The sequence below is a fragment of the Sphaeramia orbicularis genome, chromosome 6 (genome assembly GCF_902148855.1).
Source record: "Sphaeramia orbicularis chromosome 6, fSphaOr1.1, whole genome shotgun sequence".
Taxonomy (NCBI): domain Eukaryota; kingdom Metazoa; phylum Chordata; class Actinopteri; order Kurtiformes; family Apogonidae; genus Sphaeramia; species Sphaeramia orbicularis.
The window spans coordinates 34,364,525-34,391,571 of record NC_043962.1 but is presented as its reverse complement, the minus strand read 5'-3'; the positions used below and the strand labels follow the sequence as shown (position 1 = coordinate 34,391,571).

Sequence of the window (27,047 nt, the reverse complement as noted above, 5' to 3'; positions counted from 1 at the left end):
ATGTCTGTAGAATAAGATGTCAGTCATATGAAGAGAAGGCCACAGACACAGGGCTGTGGAAAAGCAGGTATTATCTCACCCTTAACCTGGTCATATCAATAAAAGCACAGTGAGACGTCATGGAAACAGGGGGGGCCCATCCTCAAGTCATCACAAACGGGTGCTCACAGACTTGTTTGTCTGTAGACTGAATGCCAAAATGTCATTAATCTGCTGCGACATCAGCAGCCCGTCGGATGTCAGCATCGCCTTCTCTAGCTCTTAACCTCTGACTGATCGTTAAGGGTTTGCTTTCTAACCTTTGACCACTTCTTGCCCATGTTGCCTTGCTTGGTGCGCAATTCCTCCAGAGTGATTAGATTTCGCTGGTGGACCTACTATTCCTGTCCACCTGTCTGTTACCCCTTGCATCTCTGATCAACTTAACTATGGTGTTTTGTATTTAACAGATCAGGAAAACTCAGGCATTGGGCAGTGAACCAACAAAAAACTGGCCTAGTTTTCATGTGGATATCCAGTTTAGGGGAGCACAGACACTAGAAGAGGTGAAAGTGAGGGAAGAGCAGAGGGGATTGGGGCTAATGGTTTAATAGACTCTCTTGTGAGCAAAGCAAAAGCAACATGCGGATGGCACTAGCACTTTCAAGTGGTCCAAACCCATGCATTCATTAGCTTCCCAGCTCTTCAGCCTTTCTGCCTCCTGCTGCTTTGTCTGAATAGGTCACTTCACTGAGTAGAGAGAAGTGTGTCAAGTGTATTACTGTTTGTATGGGCTTACTGGGTGTGTTTGGGTGTTCTGTCTCTGAGGACATTGAATGATGAACCATTTAAACAGCATTGTATTCAGTGAGATTTGCCAGTTTCCTTTATATGAGGAAGCAGATGGGCGAGAAATGAGAATGGATATTCATTGGGAATATTCTCTTTGTCACACAAGCACGCTTGGCCATGCACACAACAGTCAGCCCTTAGTGGGTGATCCATCAAGACATAACGACAGGTCAGATGTTCCGCTAGCTAAACACAAATGTCCTGATCAGCAGCCTATGACAATTCTTAGCGTTGACATTACAACAAAATACGACATGATGGCTGAAATAGGAGGCTGGTATTATTCTCCTGTCAGGTGCTGAAAGGCAATGTCACATGTTTTCACCGGAGCATGTTGTAGGCTCTCTAACACAGTGTGCCAATCTGTGACAGTGTAATTCTGCAACATACCTGTGTTGAAGGGCACATTTGCTCGGTTTGTGCCATTGTGTCTTGTCATATGGAGGCTTTGCAGCTCAGGAAATATGAAACCTTGATAGTTGAGATGGCACATATATGCTACATTTCTGGAAAATTGATTTACTGCATCAGAGCATGGAGAATTGCCTCAGATAACAGTGACATTGCTAGCCTTTGTCAGGCTTGTGCCAAAACGATGCCAGCATTGTGCCAGGTGTGGCAGAAAGAGCTAAAAATGAAGACAGTGTGTGGATCCTTGCCAGACAGAGGTGTGTTCCTGTGCCAGTCTTATCTCTGCAAGCTACAAGGGGCTTCTGCATTTTTTATTTTCAATTTCCTCATTGGATTCATTTTCCAGCCAAAACAGGAAAGCTTTTAACAAGCAAATGCGAGCTGTGCTTTCACTAACTTTTGTAAGTGGGCAGACGAGTGGGCATAAGTATTTTCAGGATGTTGGAGTGTGTGCTTGCCTGTTGGGGGTTTGCCTGATTTGGAGTGCCTCTCTGTTGATAATACAAACTCAGTTATGCAGATGCTAAGCTCCTGCTGTCGTACTACGTACATGACTGCTGTGTTTCCCTTGTGTTCATTTCTGCAGGTTTACATTTTACAGAACACAAGCACCAACAGAGAATCTACTGTGGGCAAAACTTCAGAAACATATAATCACACAGAATACGGTGGCATTATGAGTTCTTCCATGCCTGAAGCTTCAAACATTTGATAGTGTTCTTTGTTTTTTTATTCACTTGCCATTTGTTGCTGAAGTTTTAGGTTTGATAGAGAATGGTCTCCTTCAGCTATTGTATATATATCAATAAATCATAATGAAAAACAGAAAACCAGTGCCCACATCAGAGCCCACACAACATACTCTAGACCCTGAGGGTGTGATGATGAATCTCAAAAATATGGTATTTTTGAAGTTCTTCAGTGGAAAACACTGGAGACACACCCCTCTAACGTCTCCTAAAAAGTGGCTCATATACCCCTCCTTTTCTGCTTCTATTTCTTTCATGTCTGCTTCTAACAGACAGGTTGTAAACACAATTATAAACTTTTCCTTCTTACAAGGCCCAAATACCAGGTCCACATACCACATTAAGAGCGGTCCCTATGCAAATTCTTGCTAATGTCTCCATCCCTATCTAACTCGTAACAATGGACCAGTGTGCGCTTGTCTTATGGAAAACTAAGTGGCTTGAAGCTGTATTTTGAAAAGTGATGGATCCTTTCTTCCTCCTCCACCTCCTCCGGGCTGGACGTGTTGTTCTCATGGGGTGGTAACCTAACCAGTGTTGATTGCCATGTCAGTTTTGTGGACAGCCTCTTCCTTTTAGAGAATAGAGTTGCTGTTAGAGGATTGTATACCTCCTCCTTCTCCTCCTCTTGCTCTGCATCCTCCTCCTGGCGCCTTCGTTGAGAGCGGTAATCCCTGCTTGGGGGGCAGTGTGTCGTCTGTGCTGATAGCATTCAAATGGGCCTTGTAGTGCTCCAATGGACCCACTACAGAGGAGGCAAAATGGTGCAACTGGCTGGGTGCTGGGCACACAGCGGCACAGGCGGATTAGCCCCAGCCCTGCCCCCCATCCAGCCGTAGCCTCCTTCAAACATCTATGCCTGTTCTGGCCAAAGAGACATAGTAGGCTGGCAAAGGCAGATTACACATCCATGCACATGCACAACCTTGCACGTATTCCTGCTGAAAATGACAGCATGGGTGAGGGGGTTGGTGTATACAGAGCCCCTGCAAATACTTCATTACCCTAATGCTCTGTCATGCAATCTCACATATCAAACCTTTTACTTTCCACTCCCACTGGTATATGTGTCAACTGTGAGCTCTGACTCAGGATTAAAACCCTCTTACAGATTCTCCCAACAGGCTATAATGGAGATGAGTGCATCTATTTTGTTGTTGTTGCTGTAGATATGTGTTTATTATCTGGATTTCTGAGCATATCAGACTAGTTTACATCATTAGGTTCCTTAAAATATAATAATTTGATGCAATTCATAGTATTAACAGTCCTACAGAAAATATGAAAATTCTCAGTTCTCATAGAAATCAGATCTTAAAAATGTAATATCAATGAACAAGTAACATATTTTTTTGCCTCTGCACCAGCCACAGCTATTGCTTGAGGCATTATGTTCTGGTTTTCCATTTATCCACTGCTTCACAATTCTTGTAAACATAATACACTGTTGCCCATAAAGTTGGGATAATTTAGTTTTCAGACACATTCCTCTTTTTATTCCTATTTATACACATCAGTAGTCACCTTTGACCAGATGTAATGATTACATACTGAATCCAAGTTACTATTTATCAAGAATAAATAACACATAATTACAAAAAACACATAATTCTCACAATAATTTCACACAAATATTGTATTCCAAATTTTTGGGCAACCATGTATATTACATAGGTATTTTCATTATATCTGACCCAAATCTTCTTTGCGGTTCAAGGATGAACTAGAGTTAGACAATCAAAGGTTAGCCACTGTGACCTCACAAAATGGACTTAATTCATAATGCTAATTATTACCTCCGCCAAGGAGGTTATGTTTTTGCCAGGGTTTGTTTGTCTGTCCGTTAGTGTGCAACATAACTCAAAAAGTTATGGACAGATTTTGATGAAATTTTCAGGGTTTGTTGGAAATGGGATAAGGAAGAAGTGATTAAATTTTGGTGGTGATCGGGGGTGGGGGGGCCCACGGGGGGGGGCGCAGACCAGAAAATTTCATCAAAATCTGTCCATAACTTTTTGAGTTATGTTGCACACTAACGGACAGACAAACAGACAGACAAACAAACCCTGGCAAAAACATAACCTCCTTGGCGTGGGGGGGCCCACGGGGGGGGGGGGGGGGGGGGGGGCACTGATCAGCCTTGGCGGAGGTCTGCGCTCTCCGAGTGCTTCTAGTTATAATTATATCAACATTTCACACAAAATAATGATGTCAGGACAATTTGTATCTACAAGGTCAAAGGTCAGCTCCACTGTGACATTATAATGTTTTACAGAAACACTTTCATGTTATCACAACAGTAACACGGATTACACCCTTACTTTAAAAGTGTATTGAATTCGATAAATTCCTTCACAGTTTTCACTGCATTTGTTACATGAGTCTTAACAGAAATGGACATAAGCTGCAATGGCTGGCAGAGGTATACAACCACAACATGATGATTGTAGTTTAGCTATAAAAAGAGATTTTTGTCTGTTTCTGCCGGGGGGTAGAACAGCTTGTCTTACACTTCAGTACAGCAGGGGTTTGAATATGTCTTGCTTGTCAGCTAGTCTGGTTCTGAAATTCAGAACGAGAAAGGTCTAGTACAAAGAATAAGTGAGATATCACCTTTCTGCTCCTCAGCTGGCAGCACTCCTACAAAGTTAAGGCTATTGTGCCACTCTGTGAAATAAGACCCACCCTTATTCATATATAGGCATTTACCACATCACCTCTGGGGATGGCAATCATGTATGTCTTCCATTTTCAATGGAAAATATGTGAAAAAATTGGCAAGATATTGCAGAGCTGACCATATTTCAGAGTAAATTCACAAAATAGAAACACAGGCAACTCATCACAGAACACTTCATCACAGTGTCTTTGTTACCAGTTCAAGACACAAGTGACTACGTCTCAGTAGAAGAGGTTACAGAGTGATAAAGTCATCCTTGCTATCTGTTGAAAGCAGAGGTCTGAGATAGAGGTTAAAACAGAAAAGGGGTTGGGATAAATAAAGGGAGATGGAGGGGATGTGACAGAGTTAATTACAGCAATGAGTGCATTCTTACCATGCTGAGCTGGAGTGATTAAGACTAGATGTCAGGGGAAATGCTCCACATTGATCCACTGCCAGTAGAGACCATCTAGTCTTTCATTACTGAAACCAGCTTGTTAATTAGAAATCAATCTTTCTCCTCTGTACCGTGCAGCCCCCTCCACACCCTGTGCCACTCTCCTCCCACCCAGGCCTTCATAACCAAAAGCTATGACGGCACATTGGTGTTTGACTAATGTCAGTACTTTTTCACTTTGTTGGCTGTAATGTGTAATTTTCACGCCAAGAATGAGCAGGGAGTAGAGAGCAAAAAAGTGAGACACAATATCCTGCCTTCATTCCCAGCTCACAGGATGTGTTTGAGCTCTCTGAAGAATTTGCCAGAGTCTATTGTCTCCCAATTATATCTGTGTTTGATGGTGTAGTTTTTTGGATGAACAAAAGACAGCACAATATTTTCAGTGTTCAGCTAAAAAGAACATATGGCAATAACTTTATGTTTAGGGGAACTCCATATCACATCAGTTAAATTGTTTCCATTTGATAACCATAAGAAATTTTACAGTTTTAATTAATTAAATAAACAATGCACCCTCAATGCAGGCAATTACACCCTCTACATCATGATTGCTGAGATTTTTACTTGTCCACAATACATAGAAAAAAACCAAGTGTTTTAATAGTTAAATACAGAACACGCAGAATAGAAAAGGGAGAACAGGGTATGAAAGACTTGCTGAGACAGGCAGAGTGGGTGATGTAAAGTGAACCTCAGTGTAAAGTGACAGTCCCATTATTAATATAAGAGCTATTATAGCTGTAATAGTTGGGAGCATGTTGAGACTGTGTGTGTGTGCGTCTACTTTGCTGTGCACATTTTGTGTGCATACAGTAGCACAACTTAACAGAGAGAACAGCTGTCTGGTTTTGTATGAGAAAAATGTGTCCAGATGTTCCATGCAGTAGGTATTTAAAACTAGGTACAGATGTTGTTACGCTACAGGAACAGGTAGATGGACTCACTGTGGACTAATTTTGAGCGACAGCTTGAGAACATACATCTTTGTTTTCAAAAGCTACTCTCTTTTACTATAGTGGTAACTGCCTTTCATAACAACAAAACAAAAGCAACAGAAACACTGCTCCTGGTTGATGCCTTTGTGGCCCACACCGTAAAGAACACAACTGTATAAGGCAACAGCCATCAATATAGTTAAAAATCCACAAAAATGAAATAAAAGCTGACTTCTTTTTCAATATTAGTAACAACTGCTGTCAAACATAAAGTGAGCATCACGTCTTTTACTTTCCACAAAGGTTAAAACAGTTCAGAAGTCCAGAGTGATACTCTGATAAAAACTGCAGTTTGAAGTGTCAGCCCATGAGGATGGCTAAGAGGAGGGCAGGTGCACCTGGTGCTAACTTACTTACTTATTCTCTTTCATCTCATAAACCTTAGTGAGCCTGGAATATGCAGTGTTGGATGGAAAAATATTTAGTTATTGCAGGTATCCCCTTTCTGATAGAAATTATTCCCTACAATCACAATCATTCTACTGATTTTTATAAAACATTGCTGTTTTGCTTCAGGACACAGAAATGTATTAATTTCATCCCCTTTTTTTCTTGTGTTTTGTATACTCAGTCTTTTAAGTAAAACAAAGTTTGAGCAGACTCCCTGTAATAAATAGTATAGGTGTGTTTTACATCTGCTATGTTTGTTACAAATTCATCTGAGCATTATGAGCACACTCTCAGGCTCAAAATCATAATATGTTTAATTAAATCAAATGTAAAGTCCCTACCTGCCCTGCAGCTGGATCACACGGTCATTCTAATAGTGTACTGTAAATGGGAATGGTAAAAAAAGACTAAAATCATAGAAAATTAAGCTTTAGTTTGTCCTTACAGTGTGTTAGACTTAAGTGCCCCTTTTTGCTGTACCAAGGCAATCTCTCAATATTTTAAAATGTTTGTATCAAGGTTATATTTCTGACCTCTGCTCTACAGGTTAGTGTTACCACTACTGATTATTTTTGACTGTCTGTTGACACTGAGCGTGCTGTTAAGAGAGAATATTTGGCAGTTGTAGTTTTGTGAAGCACTTAGACCCTTGGGTGTTCGAGGATCCTTAAAAATGCTTAAAAGGTCTTGAATTTGATAGTCCTAAATTTAGGCTGTAATTAATCCTTGAATCTGGCACTCAAAGGTTTTACAAATTCCACAGACACAATAAATGTTATCACTATATTTGCTTTTGAAATGTTTGTAAAGAATTTGTTAAATTTGTAAGCAGTGTGTAGCATTTTAGCGTAATGGGAGTTGGCAATGACTGGAGACATCACCAGTCATTCATGAGTGGAGGGGTTCAGATATGAGCTTTAGCAGCTTGAATGCCAGAGTCAGAAACATTAGTTATGGAGATTTGTAAATGTAATGTTAGCTGGATTAAAACATGGTTAAGACTGGTTCAAGGCTATAACTATGAGGCCTGTTCTACTGTTACTTATGTGAATGTAAGGTTAAATTTCATCAAAGACACATTGAAAAATGTCTTGAAAAGTCATAAATTTGGCTTCTCCAGTCGTGCAGATACCGTGGACCCCCTTCCAGCATGTCATGTTTAAGCTCTTTCCTGTAACTCAGAATAATTGTGTATAAAACTTATCTGACTGTGTCGGTCAACTGGAAAGAACGGACGTGACTTTTGTTGACATGAGTCTTTTGTTGACATGTCTGTGCAGAGCCCTGGTCTTCCAGAGTCTCGGGCCTTGCTTATGGCTTTGACAGATGTTTTCCGGTCATAGTTTGCTCAGTTGTGAACCAGTCTGAGGGGGCAGACCAGCTGTGGGGAAAGGGTGGAGGTCACAGAGGCTAAGTAGCCTGGTGTTCCTCAGAGGGACCCAGCAGGTCAGACCCTCGGAGTGAAAAGAGGGCCTGTGAGGTTACATTTGTAGGTTGAGGCTGACAGCTTGGCCCTCATTACCTCCTTCCTGTTTCCTATCAGGCAGAGCAGGTGAGATGGAAAGGGAGGTATGCAACACTCTTGCAATACATCTAGTGTCTGCAGTTTGTTTGTGTGCACTTTCATAATTGTCTTGTAGGTCAGCTTGGAGTTACAAGATTACCATGTGATGAAGACGTATCTTTTTACACATATCGATAGATGTATAAGGTGTCATTGGGATGGTTTGAGTGTGTTGTATATGTCTAAACTTCTGTGTGTGCTGTGGTTTGGGTCTTACCCCAGTAGGTGACGCTGACCATGCTTCTATTCTTTTCTTACATTCCTTACATTTTCTAAGTCAAATGCACTGGCAGAAGGCCTCGTAATATAGACAAGTTTACATGAGGATGTTTATTCATTCTGGGTCTTTCTTGTCTTGTTAACACCTTGGCTTTTGATAGTGCTAGCATTTTCAGAATGTCTCAGATAAGAAGATGAAATGCTTGTCATGGCTGGATGGCTAAAGTCTTTTCTGTGTCTGAAGAACACATGGTGTTGATCATAAGGACAGCTCAGTCTCCTGGCAGTCACCAAGCGACAGAGGGAAAGAATCATGGTGTTCCTGAACCCTATTATAATGTAAACCCTTACACAAACCACCAATTAAACACTGTATGCTGAATAACAAACCCATTGTGCTAAATCTTTAATAAATAAAATGCTTTCAGAATGCTTTTACTTAGTATGATCTTGAATGTGCATAAGGGATAAGTGGAGATCTACATGCTTTTTGAAGATTCTGTACAATAAACCAATGAATAATGTTGAAAATCTAGAGTTATGACTTACTATTAAAGCCAGTTTCACATAAAGAGAAGAACTTTTGACTTGTCACAATTTATTTTGTTTTTGTCAAAATGAATAAAAAATTTGAACTTTTGTTTTTCTTTCACCTCCCATTCTTGTAAAGTGTTTTAGGGAGTATGTCCTTATCTAAACAGAGCGTCTGAGGATAGATAGTACACGCTGTATAAAACCCTCAGGCAAATGTGCACATAAAACATCATAACAAAGTAAAAAATGGCCTTAGAGCATAATTTTCTGGGTAAATGGTATATTTTAAGACTATAAGCAGAGAATCAAACCATAAGTCTGTGCTGAATAACAGTCACACTTCTGTTTTTTGTGTTCACCATCCAACAAATAAGCTCATATAAATGTAAGACATGCACCCATACATTTCATCTCATGAATGCAGCACAATAAAGTGTGATTCTGAAACAGATTATGTGTGAGGAACAGGATGCCTGTGACAGAACTGCCTCTTCACTCCTGTTTTTCTCCACGGCTGTTGCAGGGGTGAAGCCAAGTTAGGCAGACAGGAAGGCTTCAACTCTTCTCCTTGTAAACAGGGGAGAACCTCAGCGTAAACTGGACCGAGAACAAGAGCTGTTATTATTTCTGGCAGCAATCGTAAAAAGCTCAACTGGTCCCAAGTGATAAGTCGCTTTCATTCAGTCCATTGCAGAGATGTGGGAGATGGTGTAGTTAAACAGACCTGTAGAAGCTCAATGGCTGATAGGTTGTCTGTGATCTAGTGTTTCACAGCAGCAGATGGCAGTGCCAGCAGGCCAGGATGGTGCCAGAAGGTTACGCAATGGAATGATGCCTCTAAGACCTGACTGGAACACCGCATGCCACATATATGTGCAGAAACACTCTTCCCACACAATTTTTTTTTGGAAACTGGTGAAAAACATTCATACTGCCTGTATATAAACAGTTTGTCTGCTTTTGTTTAACTTGTAATCAGTTTCAATGATTTGTTTACTCTTTCCTGTCAGGGGAAATATGTGCGTTGTATCACAGGTCTATGCTCAGGTGAATGACAGTTTGAAGCATTTTAGGAAGTGGCACCCCAACACTGGCATGGTCACGGAAACAGATGGAACTATAGCTTCCCTATGGTCTGGCCTCCATTTCCTGGTCCTCTCTCGGGCACGAGTGTGTCTGCCAGTGGGATATGGGTCAGATGGTCGGCTATCTTTATCTAGACTGCTGCCAGGAAAAACTCCATCCATTTGGAAACACAAAGGGCGTCCTCTTGGTTCACTTGAAAGGAAATTTGGGATTTCATTGATAATACTCTCTTTTTCTCTGGTTTAATTAAGCAGATCATATGAGTTTATCTGTCTGTCTGCAGCCTAGTTGATGGTGTTTTCTTTCTATAGAATTATAAATCAATTTCTGTGACAACCAAGGTTATTGTAATTAGAGAGCTCTAACATTTTTTATTTATCAACTAACTTTGAAATACAAAGCAAACTAAAATTAACTGAATTGTGAAGTCTAATAATTTCTCAGATTTGAGCCTTACCTGTTTACACCATCAGATCACAAGAAGTGTTTTCTATACATTATTACAAGCACCGATCCCATATTTCAAAAAAGACTGAAAATAAACCTGAAACTTACAAAATGGATAACTGAAATTGAAAAGAAAAAGTCAACACTAATTAAAAATAACATGAAACTCTGATATTGCCACTGAAGACATATTTGTGCGGTCATGTCTTCTCAGTCTTCAGTATTTTCAAGTGTTCCAAGGCGGTCTAGCTTGTCTAAAGGTCATGTAAGTGGGTGTGGTTAAGACTGGTGGGTGGGTGTGTTTGTACACAAAGAGCAGAAAGGAGCTGTTCAGTCCATGCCAACCACAGGGGCACTTCGGTGCAAGTGGAATAGCCTGCAAACTAAATCAGGTCTTCTTTCAGAGCTCCCAGACTTCCTGTCCAGCACTAGTTTAATCCCTCCCCATGCTGTTTTCTGAGAATGAGCTCATGCCACCAAGTCTTGCCAACCACAGTGCCCACCATGCTTTGCTGCACCTTAAGGACACATGAATGTTGTTCATAGGAATCCACTGGGACCAATTTTTCAGATCCTTAATATGATTCCTCCCCCAGTCTCCGGTTATCAACATGAGAGGCACTTTTTTGCCAATAAAGCTGCTTGTGTCGAAGAATCAGCCTAAACCACCTATCAATCATGGCTCCCTCACTGCTTGTACTATAAATAAAGAAAGAGATAAGCAGAAGAGCCAGAATCTCTGTTGGCCTCAGACACATTCATTTTTGACAGGAGCACATCTCTTTGGTTAGGAGTAAAACCGTACTCTAGTAAATCATAAAATCTTAAACATCAGTTCGCTGTCTTCTTCCAGTATCCTGCTTGTCCCGTGCAGAGTTTTCTTTTTCTTTTCTTTTTTTTCTGCAGCATTCAGGTTCAAATGATGCAGTCAAGGAGATAATGTTGTCCTGTTGTTCTGGATTTTCAGGTGAACAGAAGGAATCAGTGGCAGTCCCAAATGAAAATTAATCAAAAGTTGAAATAAGATAATATACTGTTCTGCACATGGATAAACATAGATTGAAAATAGGCTGTGCAATTAACTGGTTTACTATGGAATAGATTGTTATAGAAGATTAATTTTGTATCCCTGATTAGTAGTCTGTGTGTGTATTCAGAGTGCACGGTTGGTGTAAATCACCATCTGCATGTGTCTGCTTGTGTGTGGTTTAGCTCAGCTCAGCATAGCCAATACTGGATGTGTATTTTGTTGTGTTGTTTTGCTGGTACTTTGTGCCTTAACATTACTCCTGGTAGATCCAGAGAAGTGAAGAAAGCCCCAGGCCCATCAATAGTTGAATAGAGCACAGTTGTGTGTGTCTGTAATGAGGCATACCACATCACATCATCAATATTACATGCTGGCTTAGGGCCAGGGGATGTGCTCTGTGGTGTGCTCAAGTATAAAGTATGAGTGTGTGCATGTGTATGAGAGTGCTATACTGTTTAATGAGTGTTTTCAAGATGCAGGTTAGATGCTTGTACACTGATAGATGCCAGACTTGTCATGATGTGGAGATGAAATGGGATGGAGGGATGTTTGAGGTCAGAAGCCAAGACACACTTGATTGTGTTAGAGAACTATGTCTCTTGTTAACATGTCATAAGCAGTAGCTGCCTTCATGTTACTCTGACACCAAATGATAACATGGTCATCAATACTGAAATGGTAAATACATTACAATATTTAATACTTACGCTCAACAAAAGTCAAAGAAGTGTTGGAGTTTTTTTACTAGTGGGAGCGTAATTTACAAGTGAAGTATTACTCTCACCCAGACAATCACGTTTTATTTACCTCATCAAACATTTGCTATCATGGTGTTGTGTTTCTGTCTCAAATGATCAGTCAGTTAATTTTCTGGGCACCGTAGATAATTATACAGAACATTATCATAATCTAAGAGATGCAAATTACCAATAATTAGCAAAGAAGATAATTCACTACAGAAATATAAATGAACATAGAAAACACAATATTTCTATCTTCACTGCAGTCTTTCACACAAAACTTTATGGGTTGAAAAAAAAAAAACTTAGCCCCTGTTTTTCCAAAACAAAAAAAAGCAACATTCTCTATTTTTTCAACCTTATTTTTAAAACACATAGAAGGCAAGTCTGTTCTATTTCTTGCAGAATATTTTATTATAAGCTTAGCAAATAAATTATTAAACATGAAGAGCTTGTCTTATTGTTTTTTTAAAAAGGTCCGAAATGTGGTTTTGTGCCACCTCATGTTTCATAGTAAGCTTTTAGGTTCATGCCAGGGAAAGGCTTCAGTTCAATGCAGATGTTTGGATAAAATCTGACACAAAACTAGCTGGACTTTCAATGTGCATATTGTTGCTCACATGCAGAACCTGCTAAAGTGTTAGATGAGAGTGTTTGTTATAAAGTCCAACCTCATTCCCGCCTTATGGCTTCTCATCCCCCTCGGCCTAGTGAACGGTACTCAGAAATGAAGTATGGACAAGAATGTTAAGGGCTACCATCAAAGACCGTCAGCCTCCTGCTTTAGATCTATGTGTATGTGTGAGAGTGTGTATGTGTGTGTGTGTGCAAAAAGTACCCCCACAGGTGATTGGATTTGATCTGATCTCATCTCCTCTGATTGGTTCATTCGTCTGATGCGTTCCATAGGCGAGTGAGAAAAGGGTGTTAGAGGCCTGTCTAAATAATTTAGATCTTGCATTTGTATTGATCAGGTAGCGCTGGTCTCCGTGGGCCACTCCACTACCCCCCTTTTTCTCCATCCCTCTTCGCCCCTGTTCTTGTTTTTCGATTGTAACCTTGTGCCCCCAGCTTTGCTTCCCCTCCACTCTTATTCCCCTCACCTCGACATCAAACAGAGTGCAGGTACACCGCTGCAAGGGAGCAGAAAATGCATGAGAAGGGAGTAGATGGGAAAAGTGCAGGAGAGAACATTTTTTTATCATGATTCAAATGGAAGTGAGGCTAAGAGGGAGAAAGAAGTGTAAGCAGCGAATAAAGAGAGAATCAGCACAGTGAAGGCAGAAACATCTTTTGTATGTGTGGAACATATGCGAGTGGTCTGTGGAGAGTAATGGAGTGTGTGTAACCTTGGTGATGCAGGTCAGTTCAAATGTAGATACAAGCATGTTGTGTGTAAGGATGATAATAAAGGTAGTCCAACTTAGTACATTGAACCCAGTCCATTACTCCATTAAATACTGCATCACACCATGGCCTTGAATCAATCCAGCATGATGTAAACAGTGATAACGCGTCCCTCCGCATTCTGGAATGGATTTGTTCAATAGAAACTGTATTCTCTGAGGCAAAAATAGCACAAAAGATGTGTATGCTCAGTATGAACATAATAATTGCTTGTTTGAATGAGAAGGCCTTTTGCGCCCGTCCTTTACGCCACATAGTGTTCGAGGTACTCTGAGCATCATGGATTGAATATGATAATTCTTCTGTTGCCAAGCAAAAATATCTGTTTCTCACAATATGGCCTCTCTTTATACACATGTAAAATCAGAATTTGGCAGCGCTTACAGCTGACAAGGCAGCAGAAAATGCAGAGAATAGATTTGCTGTCCATATTGTAATTCTGCAGCCATTCAGAAAAAGATTAGCATGTGCAAACACATGACTTCCAAGTCTTTAATTTGCTAATGAGAACTATGCCTATATATTGAATATTTCTCAACAATGCCTTACCATTTACCATCTGGGCTCTGATCTGTCATTAGCTGTTGATTGTTAAATTAGGCAATGCTGTTAAGCAGACAGAGTAGACTAATCTGTGACAAATGTGTCTGTTGCTTTGTTTGTTTTTCCCAAAACACTATGACTTAAGATTCAGACCTCTAGCTTTTTCTGTAGTTGCACCGTTAACCCATGATTCTTTATTATCATTTGTTTTAATGCAGATTTTTATTGGAGCACATGCACATGTAACATGTCGTAACCCATAAAGACCCAAGCATCCACCAGTGACTAAAACCATCAACTGATCTAAACTGTTTAATACCTGTTGATCCACTAATCCTATTAATACCTGTAAATAATTGGTGTAAAATGCAGTTTGTCATCTTTTCATGGTCATCAGATATGACGCAGTTGGATGTTCAGAGGCTCCTTAGTGAACATGGAAACACCGACAACAACATTGATTCACCAGTAAAACCCATGGAGTTGGATCAGTGACAGTGGATGGAGATACTTGGTTTATGTTCAATTAGTGATAGATTTACAGGAAAAGTCACGGTTTCTTCCGTTTTCTCTGTTTTTATTATAATAACCCTTAACTTTACTCTTAGCTTTTATGAACATCTACATGATTAGTAAATTAAATGTAGGAAAATACCTGATTGTCACTGAAAAACATAAAATACAGAAGATAGTAATTCAATAAATGGTGATAAGTCACTTAGGGAAAGTTAAATATAGAGCAAAATTCATTTGGGAACTGCCACAAAAGTATCACTGGGTCCTTATGGGTTAAAACATGTCAGTTTCAAACTGTAGATTCTTTTCTATGAAGAGGTTATGGGTCTTTTTGGGGGGGGGGGGTACAAATCAAAGGAGTGATATTTACACTTGGGCCTAAGTGTTTTAATTTTCTCTCCTACAAATACAGCAGTGTGCAACATTACATACTGTTATCTTAGAAATGGTGTCCACTTACATCCACAAACAACCAGCTCTCTGTAAACCACAAAATCTGTGTGCACTTGTCAGGCTCCACCTGTCATTAACTTACGTTTTCACATTGTATCCTTAAGGGGATGCTAAGAAATAGAAACGTATTTATGTCAAACATAGCTGTGGACTAAATAAGCTTAAGACAGTTATGGAGTAGCAATGTTTTTGTACAAAACTGTGACAGGAGAAGAGAACAGGAAATGTCTGGAAGTAATAAAGTGAGGTTGTGGGATAAATTATTGTGGCTTTGATATGGAGTAGAGACAGGGCTGAACTCACTCTAAATCATGGTGTGGGACCAACATGCACAGACGTATGCAGACATATATGCTGGGTGCTTTGTTTGAGGATGTGTTAATGGAGTCAGCCAGTCAGACAGGCAGAGACACTGGGCCACACAGGAGTCTGCTCTGCCCAGATTCCTACATCGAAACAGGCTAAGCCAAGAAGAATAAATGCCCTGAGACCATACTGACAAGTTGCTGTTCTTACTAACAACACACCAGTGCTGTGGGTGTCTCCTCCTTTTCCCATTCAGTTTCCCCCAAAAGCAGGGGGATTCCAGGGTCAGGAAATAACACCGCTTGCATCTTTCCCCACTGCAAAGGATTTTATTCCTCAGTGTGTAAAAGTGTATTTTTTTTTTTGGGGGGGGGGGGGGGGGGGGGGGGCATGTTCTCGGTTGAGCCGCAGACTGTTCCCCTGTGCCCTGATCTGTCTGGCTGGAAGCGGTCCAGTGGCTGAGCTCTTTTCCTCCGGTGATGCAGCCGGCTCTGTGGTCCCGTCACTCAGGGCCTTTGTTTACGGGGTGGATCAATAGTTAACTTGCTGCTGGATACACTAAGCTGTAGATCTGTATGGATAGATAATAGACCTCTGGCAGTTCTCTGCTCTGCTGCTGTTTGTGGTGGCCTGTGATGAATAGGGGCCAAGCCAGGCTATCAGGGTTTCAGCCAATTAACTCATCAGTCTCTTCTAACATGTTTGTCAATAAGGACAGGCTTTGAATAAAACACTGCAATTTGTACAGGATGAGTTAAGTTACATTCTTGAAGTGTTGTCTGGTAGGAGGCAGGTGAAGTTATTGTGCTGTTTTCCTCACAGACTGCTTCAAAGGTGACTCACATTTCTGTTTACCAGGTCCATTCATTGTGTGTCACATTGTTTCCTTTGCCTTAACATCTGGCTCCACTCCTCTAGGGCATATGGTCTCATATTTCTCTCATAATAATCACTTCACATTTACATTTGTTAACACCTGAATTCTGAGCGCATTAGCCACAGGATGTTAAGGAGCTGTGGTGTAGATTTCGCTTGTAGATGTTTATCACACCAACTATCAGTTTTTCCTGTAAATGCGGTGTAATCAAGGCATATTGGCTAACTCTTAATTTGGAAGGTATAATTTTATGTACAACATGCATGTATTATATATTATGTATTGTGTTTCTGGTACAGTATTAGCTTTGCTTGAGTGCATAACATTGCTTGTAATCATCTGAACAAACAACTAAAGACCTACACTTTTATGTATTTATTGTTAATGAAAAAACTAAAATGACACTAAAACAAAAACTGTTGAAAAATGAAATATAATACACAATATTTTCACTATGCGTTGTACAAGAATGACAACTCCCTTGCACAATATGGGAGCTTAAACTCTTTCTTTCTGTTTTTGATGTCTATAAAATCAAGACTTTCCTCAAAATAAAAGTAAAAACAACTCTAATCAAATTTATAATATCTCTGGTTATATTATATAAACATTGTTATTTTCTCTGTCTCTTAACAGTAACCATCTCTACCAGTGTATCTTTTGATGGTCTGCTGGTGACTGGCCTCTACACCTCCACACCAGTCCAGTCTGCTCCCATTCCCGCTCCAGCTGCCTTCGGCTTTGGTAAGTCTTAAAAGAGATATCACTTAAGGCTGTTTAGAGTGACCCCATGACCTCCACTCCTTGAGCCAATATAAGCTCCTCATTAAATGCTCAACTTAGTTTCGCCTTTTAGCACAAACAAGTCCTTAGATACTCTAAATAGTATCTTAGGGCTGGGACTGCGTAGCATCACAGTGAGCCTGACCCAGCTCAGTGATCCACATCCGTTCCCAGAATGAATGTAAGACCATTTCCCCACTCCCGTTGTGACAGGCTATGATGGATGAAGAGTGGGGATGATGTGACCATGGGTTTGGCTAGATGGGATTTTATTGAAGTTTGAGAAAAGAAAAACAGAAAACTGAATATGAGATGAGGAAAAGACACTGGAGAAGAGAAAAAAGTGTGTGAGACCCCAATGAGAGAAAGAATTAATAACAAAGAGATTGTTTTAATAGTCACCAGGTCAACTAGTTAAATGCGCTATCTGTAAATGATATTTTTGTAAAATAATTTGGAACCTGAGGGTAACATTTTTCTCTTGCATCACAAGTAATTTAACAGAACTTTCTCTCTGCGGTTACTACTACTGTGAATTAACAGCTTTATTACTTTTATAGCGATTCTTATTTATTCTATAAATTATTTTGATTAATCTGAGTCAAATTATACAGCCAAAAAGCAATGGAATTAAAGTGAAGTGTGTCCCATTTGTAGACACACAATGAGGATTTTTAGACTCAGATGAAGTGTGTGCGGATGGAGTCCCTGTGTGCAGGGGTAGGGGCTCTCTAGGGGCAATGGGTAAGTCATAAAGAACTCCTAAGAGAACAGGGCTACTGGCCCAGAACTGCTGCCCAGCGGGCTCACTTATCCTGACTAACTCCTCTGTTCTTCAGACGCTGACTTCACCCCGGCCAGGGCAGCTCTTCAGTCTTGGCAGCCCTGTTTACTGGGGAGGCATCCAAGCAAGAATTGCGTCACCTTTGCTTCACTCGCATTAATTTGAAAAGTTTTAAGAGAAGTGCTGCACAGACTGATAGGCAGCAATGTGTGGAACTGTGAGTTTCTGCCTGGTGTGTGTTTAAATAAGTCTTCTCTTACAGTATGTGTAATCAGCTAAACAGTGATGCTGTCTAGGTTTTGCAGCACCAGTCACTCAGTCTACTCTGAGCGCTCTGCAGTTTGTTACTTTGCTCTGATTCTCCTGTTTTTTTTCCCCCGGTGTAAGCTCTAGGTCTTGATAAACCTATGAGCAGATGGAATAAAATTAACAATGATTCATTAGTGCTATCACAGTTCTCTGTATAGTATCCATCCATCCATGTTCTGAGCCACTTAGTCCTTGTGAGGGTTGCGGGGGTGCCAGGCCCTATCCCAGCTACCTGTGGGTGAAGGCGTGGATGTGTTGTCAGTTCATCACAGAGCTGACACATACAGATGAACAACCATTCACTCTCATATCTAGTATAGTCTGTTTTACATAAGATGCAAGCATACAATAATCCACAAACACCATGTTCACAGGTCTGGAGGAAATTACCCCTGACCAATAAATGGCATTTTCATCTTCATCACAATAGAAACATGTTTAAAAACACATCAGAACTGCCTGAATTGCAGTGAATAAGAAAAATCAATTTATTTGCACATCTTGTGTACTCACAAACACATTTGATCTATCAGATGGAGCCCTGGATACATGGGCGATGCATTCACACCATTTTTTCCATCAGATGATGTCTCAGCTAGCCATAGCTTCACATTCATTACCTGGTGTCAATTTGGTTGTGTCCTCAAGGTTAATTTGTGATATTACAAATAAAGCTGTCAATGCAGTATTATTGCAACATCACAGATTTTCATCAGTATCGTATATAGACTAAATTTTGTCTTTAGTAGTGTGGGTTATGTATTGGGGAGAGATGGCTCCCGATGCTTGGTGGCATTGAATATTGATGTTACCTTAAAGAGAGCTTCGACTCATGAAATTCCAGTTACATTGTTGTGCATAGGAGACTGAGTATTTGAACAAGATGCTTTGAAGAAAATGTAGCGGAATAACAATGGAATGATGTGGCACTCAATACGCATTGTTGTTGTGACAAGTATAAAGCATCTGCGAGGACAATAGGGTCATGCAGCTCCACAAGGGAGTTTTATGAGCCTAGTGTTTAGTGTAGAGTGTCTCATGAGGGGTGTGGCTCTAATCCCCTCAAATGAGGCAAGAAGGGGATGCATATACACATAGACAGCAACATGCATGGACACAGAATCCAAAAAAGAAATACCCACACTTGCACTCAGAGTTGTGTGCAACACTCCAGCTGTGTGCAGCTGTTGGAGTTGGGGAACATGTGCCTTACAGATGTATCAGTGCAGGAAGCAACATAAATCCCAGCACTGGAAGAATGAAACCTCAAAGCTCTGCAACCACAGGACTGCACACACAGAGAAGATTAGTGATAAATTAATATTGTCCAGAAGTATTGCTACATGTTTAAGAAAATCAAAATCACAAGACTAAGAAGAGAGAGAGAGAAGGAAAAATGTTCTTTTGGTTCTTTTATTCTTGCTTGGTTGATAGTAATAGGGAAAACTTGTGTAAGGACAACATTGGATAATATAAAAAAGAAAAGAATGGTGGAGGAATGAGATGAAATGGATAAAGGCCAGGAGCAGAGCAGACAGAGAGCTTAGTGTTTGTGTGGTGATGTCTTGTGGTTGGTGTGGTCCGAGCTACAGCAGTGACCAGACAGGATGACTGCATGCTGGCCTCCAAAGAGAGAATTCCCCTTGGCTGTCAGTGTCACCCTTCACTGCTTTTTACGGAAAACTCATAAAGCCAGTGCAGTGCAACCAGTGTTCATGTGCATGTCTGAACAGCATGCAAATACACACAATTCTCTATCAGTGGTCGTCTATTGTCTTTGTCTTTTTTTCCCTCATTGTGGTCTGTCATGTGCACTCATGTCGCGACCATGTACAAGATGGAAAAGCGAGCATTTTATTGGATTCCACTCCCTCACAAAAACATTGCTCGTGACATTATATTTAGAGTAAAAATGTGAAGCTTTGAGGATCTGCTTCTTTACTGCGTTGTCAGAACTCAACACCCACTCATTGTCAAATTAGCTGAAGTGTGATGGAGCACTGGGGTGGCAATCAGGGTAGTCTGGAGAAAGGCTGTAGTTCCAGCTACTGGGCTACTTTGTGGTTCCGGTTACCCAAGGATCATTCCTCCACTGCCTAAAAGCAGGCCGCCGGGTGGCTTACCACAGACCTTTATGATGCCATAATTGCTTTGCTATGGCTAGTGCAGAATCAGACAAACTTGAGCTAAAAACAATGTTATGTTTGGGGGCCAGACTCACTTGAGAGAGAGAGACGACAGGAGTGTAAATTGAGTGTGGTTTATATAAACTTGCTTGGCAGAGACACAGTTGCAGCAGTGATTGTATTTCAAGTTACCAGGAATTGTCAGGGAAGACATCATGTCATTGTTGGTTCTAGTAGTCACAACATACATTTAATTAGCAAGGTAAAATGTGTGAAAAAGTGATTCATTTGCCCCTATTTCTTCAATGTGTTATAGGCAACATGATGGCTCATTTGAGTCTTTTATAATAAGTTTTACAGCATAATATTTAGGTTATCCATGTGTACATGTATATGTAACATGCTCAGTGGGGATTTCTACACACACACTGCCAAAAAAGTAACATTAGTCTGCACTGACTCAGCGGCTGAAGAATTCCAAATGCTTCATGTTTTTCCCTCCTTTGACTTTTATTCCATTAAGACTTCTTTTTTTTCCATTCCAGCCTCACTGGCTTTCTGAAAGGACCCACACAGTTTTCAAAGTGGTGTCTACATAGATTTTATGACAAAAACAATGAGTTATGTACATTCTCGTAATATTGATTTATTAGTTGGGGTTTACATAAGGGCAGTTTGCTGTTGATGCTGCACAGCAATAATGAGGTGATGTATTGGACCCCACAGACCTAGGCCAGCATGGAAAGAAATGTCACATGTGGTCTGATTTGTATTGGTCCTTTAATGACAAAATGGTCCTCGTCACATCATTATCCATTCAAACTCAAAGACAGAACAAGCATTCATCCTTAATGTCTCCAGGCAACTTACAATTATGACTGCGAACAAAAGGAAATTGCGGGAAGGAGAGAGTTTTAAAGACAAACAGGAGAGGGAAATGAATGGGCAAAAATGCAAGATGGGGCTGTCATAGAGCTTAAAGTTGAGGTCCTGAGCTCAACTGAAAAGTGAAGGGGGAAAATTGAAGAGAGTATGCATGAAAGATAGTAAAATGGGCCCAATGAAAAGAAGACAGTATATGAATGATCTAAGGAGGGGGAAGAAGCAAAGGAAGATAAAAGGGTAGTGTTTCATCACTCCCTCTGATGGAATGGCTGATTGGTGTTGCTGTGCCAGTGCTGAGCTGCTGAGAAACTGGTCATTGATGGATGGCTCGTTTGCAGGGTGATGTTTATTTTGTCGTTAATTTGCATATTTGTATGTATTTACAGGGCAGTTGGCTTCAGCTAGCTAGTATCAGTCCCCATCCCAATATGATAGATCTGGCTGTCTGACAAAATAGACAGCTTAGTGACAGGGACATCCAGCCGACACTCTGTCCCCATGACGGATGGGCTCATGCTAACACATAGCCCGATTAGAGATGAAATCCTGCTGCACCTTGACCTGAGGAGGAGGAGGGGCTACAGGAGGTGTGCAGCCAAGAGTGTAATCATACCATACACACATTCACAAGGACTCGTGCACTAATAGAAACATATAGAAACACTCAATCATAAATGGGCTTTCTTTTTATCATGCACAATTATGCATTCAAATCTCGATATCCGTACACTCATCCATCTCCGGGCTGAAGGTCGGCTGTCGCCACCCTCTTGCCACCAAGGCAGATTGAATGTCAACCAGAATGTCAGACTATGAGAGATGGCAGCTCATCATGTCAGTATTTACAGAGACAAACTCACAGGTGTGTTTCCCACTGAACTGAAAGTCTTGTTTTTGAGCCTTCTCAGCAGTCCCAGGAGAGCGCAAGCTTACTTCCCCATCACTGGGATGGGGAAAAACACTGAGCAGGAGGCACTGCATTAGGAGAGATGGAGGATAAAGAGAAATGATATAGAAACAGGGTGGTGCAGGGAGGAGAGATGGGGTGAGGGAAGGGGTTCCCATGGGGAGAGAAGCTGTCAGTCCCTAGGAGACTTCAAACACTCTGCAGCTCTGTGATCAGCCTGCTCCCTGGCTCTCTGCTGACAGCTCCCTGACTGTGCCGCTTAGACTCCTTCATACACACATGCATATACACCTCTCTGCTACCATAAGAGCTCTTACTCTCACTGACTTATCCACTCATACCACAACACATTCAAATTCCATTGACATACACACATTCATGCTAATTCTTACACTTAAAATGCGCATCTGTGACACATTTGCTCTGACATCCAACCTTATAATAACCTTGAACATAGTCAAAACAAATGCAAAGTTTTCCAGTTGCAACTTTGTCAAGGCAGCAGTGGAAGGTAACTAAGTAGTTTTACTCAAGGACTGTTCATTTAGTATGACTTCAGATACTTCTACATCACTTTGAGTCTTATTGTACTTTATAGTTGTACACCATATCATTTCAGAGAATTCATAGCTTTTGTTATTTTCAGGTAAAGATCGCACCCAATGGATAATAAAACAAACATTAAAAAGCTTATGATTTTACCCATGATTTCCATCCTTTTTGGCCTTTGACATTTTATAAAAAATAGCATGTACCTTACCTTATCTTTCCACTGTCCATGAGTTGTTAACAGCTCCTCCGACAACTTTTGACACAGGGCTTCATTTCAATAAATGGTCATCCTCACCCAAAACATTTGAAAAAAAAGTCCAACATCTCAAAACTGAGTCGACCAAACATGCTTCACTTCCAGCAGCTCCAACTGTAACATGCTCTTCCAGCACTAATGAACTATTCCATTGGTGTTGGATGTTTGATGTTGTGATCATAGTCCCCGTTTTTCATTCTTTTTTCAGAAAGTTAGCATTGCTACATTTCTGCATATGCAAAAACCTGTTGATGTCCCCTTAACGTTTAAAAACAGGTGTGTCTCTCCCTCAGACCAGAAATATAGAGGTTTTCATTGGTGTGTCCACCTCTACCCCAGCTGACCATAAACAGGGGGCTGTGTGTCACAAACTGCTTTAAAATCTCTTACCAAGATACGCATTCTAAATGTGCTGAATACAGTGGAAGTGTACTCATTGACCAAACAAGTGCTTTCAAGACTTTTAACTGCTTTTTACTTCTGATACAGATGTACTTTTACTGAGGCAGGGGTTTACACATATGTATTTTATTGATACATTTACTTAAAGGGGTCATATTTTGCTAACCCACTTTATTAGTCTTTGGTACATTTATTTGTGTATTTGGACCCTAATAGTTCAAAAAGTTTGAATTTGAAGCCTCCAGGTGCTGCAAAGCTATCTTTATATTCATTTTGGCAAAAATCGAGTGGATTTCTATAACCTGTTTCAATTCCTGCTTAATTTGTGACGTCTATAACTAGTTATGCCATGATATTTGCACATATAAGGTCAAGACTTCAGACGAACATTTCTCCGAATACGACAACTATTTGTCAGCAGTAATGGTTGCAGTAAAAACTGAAAAATATGTCCAGACTTTGAGCCGATTACCTAAAATGTTCAGTTGTTGGTTGAATGGGACAGAAAGCACGGTCAACAACCTGGAGGGGGTGGGGCATGAACTGGCTCATGTGCATTTAAAGGGCCAGCACTCAGAACGACCTTTCTGGTGTCATTACTCAGAAATAGGGTTGAAGATGGACCTGTGGAGTTGAATTAATGAAGAATTCAGACCCAAGCATAGTATTTACAGTTTATGTAGATCCACAGGGAAATGTTTTAAAATGCATAATTCCATTTAAAAAAACAAAATATCAGTCTTTTAAGTAAAGCATCTGAATAATTCTTCCATCACTGTGTCAAAGCCAATGTACAATTCCAAACTGTTGAACTATGGTCAGAACAGAGGCAAGGTGGTGCTGGTGGTGATGATGTTAATAATGACGATGATGACTTATCTGAGCCATTACTCCTTCTCTGCTCAGGGCTGAGGCACCCAAAGGCAGATCCCTCCTGATGATGAATTCATTAGTGCAGAAGATGAAATGAGTTGTCAGGGGCAGGGTTATGTATGGGAGGTGATTTGTGTTCTCTGCGGCACAGTGCTAGATCAGACTTGAGATTGGCTGGGTCGGCTTGCTGTAAATCTCCCTGCATCTTTGGCACAGGACACCCTCAGTCCCTAACTAACACCCAGACTGAGAGCCTCTGTTTGGTCCCTCCTGCAGCCCGACATGTCCTCCCCCACCAGTCTCACAATGCCTTGAGGCCGCTAACAGGTGGCTAGACATTTGGGTGCTCTAAGAGTGCAGAGGAATGCTTGGGTGATGATGCATCACAAGTCGTGTATTCTCTCCATGTGTAAAGCATCCCTAGAAGTGAGAAACAGCCCCACCTTCAAAGAATTTAAAAGTACAGTCCATCATCCATTATTAATTGGCGCTACATCCACAGTGCATTAGTGTTGGCCATACATCCCAAAAGCATAGGTCCTGCCTCTCAGGTGGACGGTAGACCATCAGGAGCGCTGTTGCTGGGAATTTACTGGTTCACTAGGTGTGCACAAGCTCTCTTGGAAAATAGAGTCCCTTATTTGAACTCCCACAGCTTCGCTAGGTGTGCTTACATCTGTATGTGTGCCTGTGCTCATATGCGTGAATGTATTGGTGTCCGTGAGTGAAGGTGTATATGTATGCGTGTGAGTGTGGGTGTTTATGTTTGGTCTTTTGAAGGCGCACATGTATTTATATGCACATGTTGAGCATCGGAGTGCCTTTTGCTTCAGTTGTTGTATTTTTTGCATCCAAATGTATGGTAAAAAGGGTCTAGGGTGACCAATAGAGCAGAAAGAGGAGAACGCAGGAGCTGGACTGACTGTGATAGAGATTTCAAAGTGGTGTGTGAGATGTTGGCCAGTTTTATTTTATTTCATTTTTTATCCTGCAGGAGAGAGCAGCAGGCGTAGGCTGTTTCTCCCATGTGTGGTCTCTCTTGAGCAAAGCAATGTTATTTTCTGCCATGCAGAGAGGTTGGTTAGCTGCCAGTAAGAATGAGAGGGGAGAGAGAAATAAAGATAGAATAAAGACAGAGAAAGCTTTGACTCAAAGACTGCTCAGTTTGACATATTTCTGTGAATACTAGTGGGTTTGCATCATTTCAACACAGAGGCAAGTTGACTTTGACATTTTCCTTTGTTGTGTTGTGATATAAAACTCTATACCTCCAGATGCACCTTGCAAGTGTGTGGGCATCTGTGGGTTTGGTGTGCACACCGAGAGTGATTTTACAGTCTTATACACAAAGTGCATGTCATCCAGCTGCACTCTCAGGTCTATTCATTTTTAAAGTTCCCTTGTGGAGAGTATTAGGTGCAGTGGAAGTGCTTTCTGAGACTCTATGGGAGCAGGAATCTTAGTGGTTCTACTGGTTTCTTGCAGTAGTGCCCTGACTGGATTTGGCCCTCTTCCCTCTTACAGCTTCAGAGAAGGAAAGGAGAGTGCATGGCCCATTTTTTTTTTTTTTTTTACATTATTTGCAAGTTATCTGTGAGTAGTTTACCCAGATCCAAGCTGACCCATATTTTGGCAGCGAAAATAGTTGGTGACCTTCTCTGTGTCTTGCCCTCCTTATGAGAGCCGAGTTGTTGCCATGATTAGTTCATTGCCTCCCAGCACTCCTCTGTCAGACCAGGCTCATTTCCAGCATTTTCTATTTACACATTTAAATACACACACATTGTGTATACACACATGCATGCAAATGCCACACAGACACCATGCCTTGCTTTCCTTGTGCTTCCCACTGGTTTCTCACCTGTCGCCTCAGGTCTCGATCTCTCATTGTCAACATGTGTGTCAGGACAGAGCCTGTGAGACCACCAGTTTGTTTGTTTGCTGCATTGATGGGTGGGGATCAGGACGTGGGTGCAAGAAATTAGCACAAGTCAAATCAGATTAATTAATCCTCAACTCAAACTATTAGTCGAGGAGTCGTGTTGAATTAAAAATCAAATTAGCACTGGTGCCTGCTGGTAAAGCTGTGGTGTGTGCCTGCCAAGCTACAATGACACACACCCACAGAAGGCAGCCGCTCTTGGGCTTCACTGATGGACGGATGTATATATGGATGGATGGATGGATAGATAGATAGAGGGGTAGATGCTCAAGGACAAGAGTGGTGGGGGAAGGGAAGTTTAGTGACTTTGCCACCCAGAGTGGTAAGCCTTTCCTGGGGCTTAGAGTTGGCTAGAGGTTGGTCCACAGACCTCCCTTCACCAGCGCTCTGTAGGCCTTGTGCTTCATCACTCCAATTAGGTTTTTCAACATGTCATCTAAAAGGTTTACGTAACACACACTCTGGGACTGGATCCAGTTTAAAGCAGGTTTGTGCATTTCAGGTTGACTCCACTTCGAAATGTTAATATTTTAATTAATTCTGTCTGCCTGTTTATTTATTTAAATTTATTTGGAGAGGGCGGAAAGCAAAATGGACACAAAGAGAAGACATTACTTTCTGTTGTAAAGAGTGTGTAGACTTACAAGGCAGTGCATAACCTTAAGAAAAAAAAAATCTTATAAATCTTATATCTGTAATCTTATTTTTTCTAGTTTTAAGTTTCTTAAAAGTAGGGGTAATATATTACAGCCATTATACTGGAATTACTTCTTGAATTCTTCAGGGACTTTATCAGATGTATTTGGTGTGTCTTTGGGTTACTGTCCAAATATTCCAATAATATAGCTTTCAAAATTGTGCAAAAATGGATATGTTGTTGTTTTGTTTTTTTTCTCGTCAATTAACAGCACATACACTTTAGCAAACTGTTTGCAAACCCTTATGTCTTGTGTAAGCTTTGAGTAATCATAATTATACAGGAAATTTAAGATGCTCTTATGGCATCAC

At 40.8% G+C, this 27,047-nt stretch overlaps 1 protein-coding gene across 5 annotated transcripts in view; it reads left to right on the top strand.

Moving 5' to 3' along the window:
- Positions 1 to 27,047, top strand: part of reln (reelin) — a 109,850-nt gene that overhangs the window by 4,716 nt on the left and 78,087 nt on the right. For all 5 annotated transcript variants that reach the window (XM_030136425.1, XM_030136423.1, XM_030136426.1 and 2 more), the window contains exon 2: positions 16,857 to 16,964. In XM_030136425.1, coding sequence (XP_029992285.1) covers positions 16,857 to 16,964 — 108 coding nt within the window. The remainder of the gene's footprint in view (positions 1 to 16,856; positions 16,965 to 27,047) is intronic.